We start from the raw sequence: 8,116 nt of genomic DNA on the forward strand, positions 1-8,116 counted from the left end.
TGTGTACTAAAATAATACATTAAAATTAAAGTAAATTATTTAATGGAAAAAACCTCATTAAGCCAGGCAAATAAAAAAATTTAAAGATTTTTTGTTAACTCAATCGTGGTAGTTAGAAAAATGCATATCTGCTGGGTCTGTGACATTCGATTTTTAATGCGATTTTTGTCAAGATAAACTGCATGCGACTTTAACGCTTCATCATTCATATTCCGCGTTGAATTAAGGTTAATGACTGCCAGATTACTTTAGATTATTCGGTTTTTACCGCTTTAAAAGGCAAAATATTTAGTTGCTGTGCCGACAGTTGACTGCGAAATTTATCGGAATGAAGATACTAGTGCTAGGTATGTCGACAGAGTTGAATCTGAAATCGTTTCAACTTAATATAAATATATAGCTCTGGTTTTCTGCTCCTATGTACAGGCATCTTGGAGCTGCTTTGTGGTTGAGGGTGGCTGTCCAAATAAGAACGTGACCTTTTGGCTTTATACCAAGTAAGTTGCGCTTAGTTTCGATCAACACACAAACACGTTCTCTGTTCCATTTTCAGTGCAACTCGGGACAATCCCACACAAATCAGACCCATGAGAATTGATCCCGCACTCTTTCAACCGCCTCACCCAGTTTACATACTTATTCACGGATATACAGGACATCGCGACTTTTCCCCTAATACTGAAATTAGACCAGAACTTCTTGATAAAAAAGCAGTCTATGTGATCTCCGTTGACTTTGGTCCCTTGGTAAGGCATCCGTGTTTTAAGGAAGCCATTCTAAATGCGTTGTTGATTAGCGAGTGTCTGGGTCAGTTGATCAACAATTTGGTAAATCCTGGCATTATCAATAAGGATGACTTGCACCTCATTGGATTCAGTTTGGGTGCCCAAGTGGCTGGCCAAACAGCCAACTATGTGAATCACACACTTCATCATATAACGGGCTTAGATCCAGCCAAGCCACTTTTTGTTGTTACCCATGACAGACATCGCTTAAATCGCGAAGATGCCAAGTTCGTGGATATTATACACACAAATCCTGCGGAACGTGGCATTCTAAAACCCATGGGACATGCGGACTTCTATGTAAATTTTCGAGACGGAGAACAACCTGGCTGCGAGAATCATAAATCTCCAGGTTCTTGCAGTCACAATCGTGCCCCCGAATACTATGCCGAGTCCATTGCTTCGGAGAATGGTTTCTGGGGCATTAAGTGCAATAACTGGCATCCACATGCTTTCGGTCGTTGCACCTTGCAACAGACTCAAGCCCTGATGGGCTATCCTGCGTCCCCCAACAACAGTGGCACTTACTTCCTGGAGACGTATGCCAATCCGCCTTTTGCTGCCGGGCATAAGGGCGCAATTATCACTGACTTGACGACAAAATTGTTTGACAAAACTGGTGTTCAGCACATCGATGAATTGGAGCAGAAACTGGAGCGAAGATATTTGCAAATTGAGGCTGATGCGCTTAAGAAATCACAGAAATTGGCTGAAGCTTAATTCCAGATATATTCAATATAATCATATTTCACAACCGCAGGACTAAGCTTAAAAATGTTATTTCTAAGCACCTAACATATACTTTTCATAAAATTACTTTTATATCAATCCCTTTTCATTAAAAATATAAAAAGATTATAGAAACGTGATTTTTCATTTTTTTTTTTTCATTTTTTCCATTACATCTAAACCACACAAAAAGTAATGACGACAATTTTGTATATGGGGCATGTTTCTAAGGTCTTTACACTAAATATTTCATTATTTATTTAATGAAAGTCTTGAGGTTTTTTTATCTCTTGTAATAGATTTTGGTATTGTTGCACTGTCTCTGTAGAACCTCAGTTAAAATAAATAAGAAATCTACAGTCGACTGTAAGATACCCGCTACCAATTTTTAAGAAAACTAAAATAGTGAGGTGTTTTTTAAATATACTATATTTATATACCAAGAATGCTAAATATGTTCCGAAGGGGGGCATTTCGTATATTGATATAGTGACTGGTATAGTTTGAATATAGTATAACATTCAACATATACCAGACACTGATCAAGAATATTTCAAAATATAGTAGACATATTGGAATAATAAACGTTTTTATTAATTTCTATTGATTAATATAAGTTCAAATAAACTAAAATAAAGACATTCGGAATTTAAACTGATAAATATATACATATATACTTTATAGGGTCGGTTCCTTCTGCCTGTTAAATACATTTCCTGCAAGCACAAAGTTATAATACCCTTCTACCATGTGGTTAACATGTATTAAAAGAAATGTTATCTATAATGTAATGCATTCAGAATGTAACAAATAAAAGTGAATGTTATTAACAGCATTTTATGAATATCAAGAACTCTACCAATCTTACCTCTACATAAGGCGACATCGAACTGACGTAATTGAAGCGGAATTGAACAATTTATTATCAAGGCGTGAGCCCCTCAAACAGTTAAATAATTTAAGTGCAGCTTTCTTTCATGATGACTCCAAGACATTGCCGTTTTTGGGGATGTTGCTAGTGGGCGGCTCTAAAATAAAGGTGAAAGCAGGAAATACAAGGTCTGTCAAGTGGGTTTTACGTCCTTGCTCCAGAAATGCGGGCGAAATAAACGTATTCGGAACAACAAAAGAGCTGTCAAAATTGACACGCCGGAGGCCCCGAGTCGTGAATCACATTTCGATTACTCATTGCGAATGAGCAAAAATCTTTTACGCAGAGATCTTGTCTTGTATACTATGTATATACTTATTGTTTATTGTTTATTTTTGAATTTAGCAATTGAAATGTCGACAAACGGTAAAAACCGGTTTTACAAAAACAGAGCAAAAGAAAGAAAACGACTTTGACGCATGCGCAAAATTACAAAATTTTGTGAAATTACAGCACAGAAGAAAGATACTCACTTACACTGAAGCAAAGATACACAGATACAAAGAAGAAAGACAGAGAGACTCAGTCGTGTCGTATTTTTAAAGGTTATTACACATTTGTCACGAAATGCGTAACACTTTGCGGGAGGCGATTATGACCCCATTAAGCATGTGTGATCCGCATGAAGATCAGCAACAAAGTGTGTGAATAAATCTTTGGGTGATGGGGCAGATCTTAGATATGGTTTCAACTCGAAGGGAAGTGAGTGATGTATTGCAAAAAAACAAACTATGATTACATGTGAATTTTCATGTTTTTCTTAAAAATAACGAGACAATAAATAAATTCGTGGAAATTATATTTCAAACTAAATTTGGCAATAAAGCTTTCTTTTAAATACTTTTTACATATTTTAAAACTTGATGAGTTTAAAATTACAGATTTATTTTAAGTGATTTTTAAAGATGCAGCAACAAATATATTACTTTTAAAGTTTATGCTGAAAATAAATCATCTTCTAAAAAAAAACTCGTGTGGTTTACATTTCTAACTAAATTACACAATACCGATTGTGATGTAATTTAAATTATAATTAATTTAATATAACAACTTTGCACTGCTTAAAAGAGTGTTGAAACTTCCCCATTCTCAACATTTTGTCAAGATTGCGATAATTCATTTTGAACTCGACGCAATTGGAAAGTAAAATGCGTGTGCGCAGAATGCCAAAAATCCAAAAATTCACGACAAAAAAAATGTGAAAGATGTAAATCAGAGCGAAAAGAGTGAAATAAATGTAAAACTGAAAAGTAAACAAAACGAAAGTCTTGTGATTCTTCGCCCTCGCTGATTGTGTTAATGTTATAATAATAATAATAATAATAAAATACACCAAACGATGGCCCATAATTTTCACAAATTACTTCAAGCAACAGCTGTCGAGTCATCTCATCACATTGCCCTGGAACCTGGAACCAGGTACAACAAGCAAAGCAACCATAAGTGGGTTAATTACGACAACATGTTCCACATTGAGGTGTGAATTGTTATCATTTGTTGTGCTTGGCACCGTCTCTCAATGAGCAGGCCAAATGTTTGCTGATCTTGTTAATTCTATAATGAATAATAAAGCTCAATTTGCGACAGCGAATCTATACAAAAGAACCTTCATCGAAATGTCGATAAGATTATCTTGTTTAAATAATATATTATTTATTATTATGGAAGTATTGTTCTCACATTTTTATGATTTATTAATTGTACTTACATATATGCAAAAGGGAATCTATAAAAGGGAATCTTCAAATCTTGCCAATATGTTTGAGAATTTTTACTTATTTTTTTAAGAAGTAGCTACAGTTTAGTATGCTCGATTATTAGATTGAAAGAAAATAAGAGAAAAAAACGCGAAATGAAAATATTGAAATTCACTTAAACAATTTACAGATTGGCCTTTTTTCATCACATATTACATTAACAAAATATGGTCACACTAACCGCACCCATCACTCAACGCTGAGGTTATAGCGGCTTCATTTTTCCATTTCTCAAACTAAATTGTCAATTAAAGTTGCATCTTCCGCCCACGGAAAATTTAAAGAAAAATAAAAGGCAAACTTTACAACAATTTTTCACACATTTCACTTTTGAATGCGCCGCCTGCAATGGGAATATACACATATATATTTCGATATTTTTGTAAATTTAAATCGATGTATTCCTCAAATCATTTCGACGCTGCAATTTGTTAACGATTTTCACACGCCGCCCGCTTGTCAGCTGCCCCGCCTCCCGCTGTCCACCCCCCCGCAGGTCACGGCTTCGTCCTCTGCGGCGCCCACATAAATCGAATGCGTAGGCCATTAGTCAGCTTTTGACAGACACTTAAATAAGGCCCCCCTAAAACTTGAGATACACACACACACATACACAGACAAAGTATCTGGCAGATACTTTTGCGCGCTGCACGTGGCAACAAACAACGGCGAGGAATGCAATGCAATTGCAATGCGAAAATGATCCGTTAGCTAATAAACCGTTGGGTTGGGGAAAGTGCATAAACAAACCTTTAAAGCAAATACAACTTCGATCGTAATGCAATTCGAATTCACTGCGCTGACAGTTCAATGAGGAGACTGCTGCATCTGGCGTCGGATCGGGGCAAGGTAGCGCCATCTGGCGACCAGATGCCGCACTGCACTGCACTGCAGTTATCCAACCAATTTCAATGCGTCGCATTGCGATTTGAAATGCGTTCTTTTCTTGTTCTGCTTCCCTTTCAATAATGAAGCTCGAAACTGTCATTTCTGGGTGGTATTTATTGTTCTTTAGCAACCGCAATAAACAATAAACAATACGTAAGCGGAACCATTATTATCCGGATAAGATTTATATGTATATTGCACCTTGGACTCGACCTGCCGCTTTGATCAATGTCTGACGCTGAAAGCGTCATATTCTAAAAGGAAATTGAATCCAGACAAGTTCAAAGCAACGAAATATCTTTATAGATATGAAAAAGAAATGTATTAAGTCGTTGATTAATTGCCTTGAATTGAGCAACCCAAGTCAATTTAATCTAACTTAATCACTTCGTAATGAGCTCAAATCGTTTGCTTTATCTTTGATATTCCAATCGCATTATGTGGCAATCGAAATGCATTGGAATTATGAATTTCCGTCGATGTATTTTAGATTTTTGATTCGCCCCCGTAGCTATAAAAAATGCATAAATTAATTAGAGACTTGAACTGGAAATAGACGAGAAATGCTATTAACAAAATTTATAGAGTCTGCGTTATATCGAACCTTGGACAACTAGACAATGATTTCAACTGGTCGAGTCACTCGATGCACCCAATTTTGTATAAAATAAACGACTCCAATTCAATCTCCATGTGTTTACAAACAACACAAAACGAACCAAAAATAACTGAAGAGCAAGAAGGAGTTATTATACTGAGTTGGTCGAATATTTAATACTCTTTCCAAATGATAAAATATATTAGAGACGTAATCAATAAATAAGTATTATTTCGTATTTTCATTAATCATAATTAAGTTCAAGAAATTAAAAGTATTTCTTTAATTTAAATAACAATTTAATTAGTTGATTAATAAAGTAAATTTATTCATTAATCATTATTCGATTATGTAATATAACAGTTTACTTTTACTGCTATTTATTTTCATTAAGTTAAAGAACTAATTTATCTTGATTTACACTTTATAAAAATATCATGCATTTCCATAAAAAAATCATTATTAAATTATGAATTAAAATTAATGGTTATTGTAAATATAAAACAACGTAACAAACCACATTTAAACCACAGTATACAACTTTTTTATATCGTCTAATAATTATTCCTTTTATGCGTTACACAGCTTAACATATAGTTTTAGTATCCAATGAAAGAGTATAATTAAATCGCTCCATTTGACAGAGCCAAACTTGCAAATGACATAAACAAATGCCCCGCTTATCTCTCCAAAGGCATCCAAAACATAACGTAATATTTAAACCCCAACGAAACAAACCGACGCCAACTGAGGATGAGAGTGAAAGTGCCAAAAAAAAACATACACACACACACACACGAAAAACGAAGTGATGAAGATGAAGACGCAGAAAGAAACAGAGAGGGAAGCAACAAATTTAAAATACAAAACGCATTGTAGCCGGTTCCTCCATTGGCAATCCATGAAAACGCGTGATTACCGCACTCGACAGCAGGCCCCCAACCCCACAAAACGAAAAAACTCCCTTCCCCCGTCCCTCGACTGATCCCCCTATGACTGCACTTTTTCTCAAGCGTGCAAGTGAAATTTTCCATATGAGGCTGACGATGTTACACAGTGAAATTTTCGTTTCGTCTCGTCTCGCAGCTCCAACCAAAAATGCTTACACTTTGCCTCTTCTCCTTCTCGTTCTCCTTCTCCTCTTTTTCGGCTTCATATGCGACGCGTGCGTTTTGTTTACAGTTGAAACTTTACTTTTTTTTTGTTATTGTTATACACTTGTTTAGAGAGGGTATAACAACTTTAAATTGACTCTGCCCTAAGGAAAGAAGTTTTGAAATTCTTTGAGTATCGTTTGTATAAAGTTATGTTATATTGTTATGCGCGCTTTCAAATATTTCTTGACGTTTTTAATACTAAACTTTATACGTAAATCGCGTCGATCTCAAGGTTATTATTAATTATAAATGTAACAATAGTTTAAGTAGATTAATGCTATATATTTTTCACGGTTAATGTATATACATATGTTATATTCATTATTGAAATTCTATTGATTTTTATATATATTACTATTATTTAAGCCAAATTATGAATCAATTGCTCTAAAAAAAATTGTTCCACAATGTATATTTCTAATTTTAGGGAATTCTTTATATAAAGAGTTATTATTTTTTATATTTTTTATTTTAAATATCATTTGAAGACTATTTAAAATTATTCGTTACATTTACTCGTATATTTTTCATATCCTTGCAGAATTAAACATGTATTTCTACTAATTAGTAATTGAAAACAAGCTTTTATACTATTAATAGCAATATTATGTTAATTTAATTTGTAATTGAAAACAAGATCTTTTTAAAATCAATATTATGTTAACATGATCATTTGGGATCGTTTGCTACAATTAACAAAAAAATGGTTTTTTTTTATAAATTTATATAAGTATATACTTAAATTAAAAAAGAAATCAATTATTTATATTCATTGTCAATATGAATAGATATTCCAATTATTAAAAAAATACCCAAGTATATTTTATTGACCTTCTTGGAAGAGTAACTAAACTTCGGTGTGGCTTCGTTTGATTGTTTTGCCTATTTATATGAGCAGCTGCTGTTGTTGCAACGGTTGCAGTCAGTGAACGACTGTGTTTGTTGTTATTATAGTTAATGCTATTGTTATCGCACCAAGATGATCACAAAAATTCAATACCGAAAATCAGTTGGAGCACTTGAAGACTGCCTTCAACAACTTCAGCCACAATTTTGAAATTGCCTCATTGCCCCAGCCCCCGCCCCAAATCCCGTGGCATATGCTCCCCGCATTTGCACCCAAGTTATATTAATTGGCCTGCCAATTGCGGAAATCATTGCATAGGAAACTAATTTCTCTCAATCTCTCGCTCTCTATCTCCCGACTTTTATCTGATGTATTACGCACTAAAAAAATAATGTTTGTTTTGATTTTGATTGAAATTGTCATG

The 8,116-nt window shown here is 34.3% G+C and overlaps 1 protein-coding gene across 2 annotated transcripts; it reads left to right on the forward strand.

Moving 5' to 3' along the window:
• Nucleotides 1-268: 268 nt before the first annotated feature.
• LOC132792044 (lipase member H-A-like) lies at nucleotides 269-1,647 on the forward strand. 2 transcript variants are annotated; one of them, XM_060801268.1, is made up of 3 exons: nucleotides 269-347; nucleotides 427-497; nucleotides 554-1,647. In XM_060801268.1, exon 3 carries the CDS (start codon nucleotides 588-590, stop codon nucleotides 1,503-1,505), a length of 918 nt encoding a protein of 305 aa, XP_060657251.1. In that variant the 5' UTR covers nucleotides 269-347; nucleotides 427-497; nucleotides 554-587; the 3' UTR covers nucleotides 1,506-1,647. The 2 variants fall into 2 exon arrangements, with proteins under 2 accessions (XP_060657251.1, XP_060657244.1); XM_060801261.1 differs by having other exon boundaries at nucleotides 313-347; nucleotides 401-497.
• The last annotated feature ends 6,469 nt before the right edge of the window (nucleotides 1,648-8,116 follow it).

The sequence above is a fragment of the Drosophila nasuta genome, chromosome 2L (genome assembly GCF_023558535.2).
Source record: "Drosophila nasuta strain 15112-1781.00 chromosome 2L, ASM2355853v1, whole genome shotgun sequence".
Taxonomy (NCBI): domain Eukaryota; kingdom Metazoa; phylum Arthropoda; class Insecta; order Diptera; family Drosophilidae; genus Drosophila; species Drosophila nasuta.

Coding starts and splice junctions, on each gene's coding strand:
- LOC132792044 (XM_060801261.1), top strand. Junction 498..553: donor ACCTTTTGGCTTTATACCAA/GTAAGTTGCGCT, acceptor TTCCATTTTCAG/TGCAACTCGGGACAATCCCA.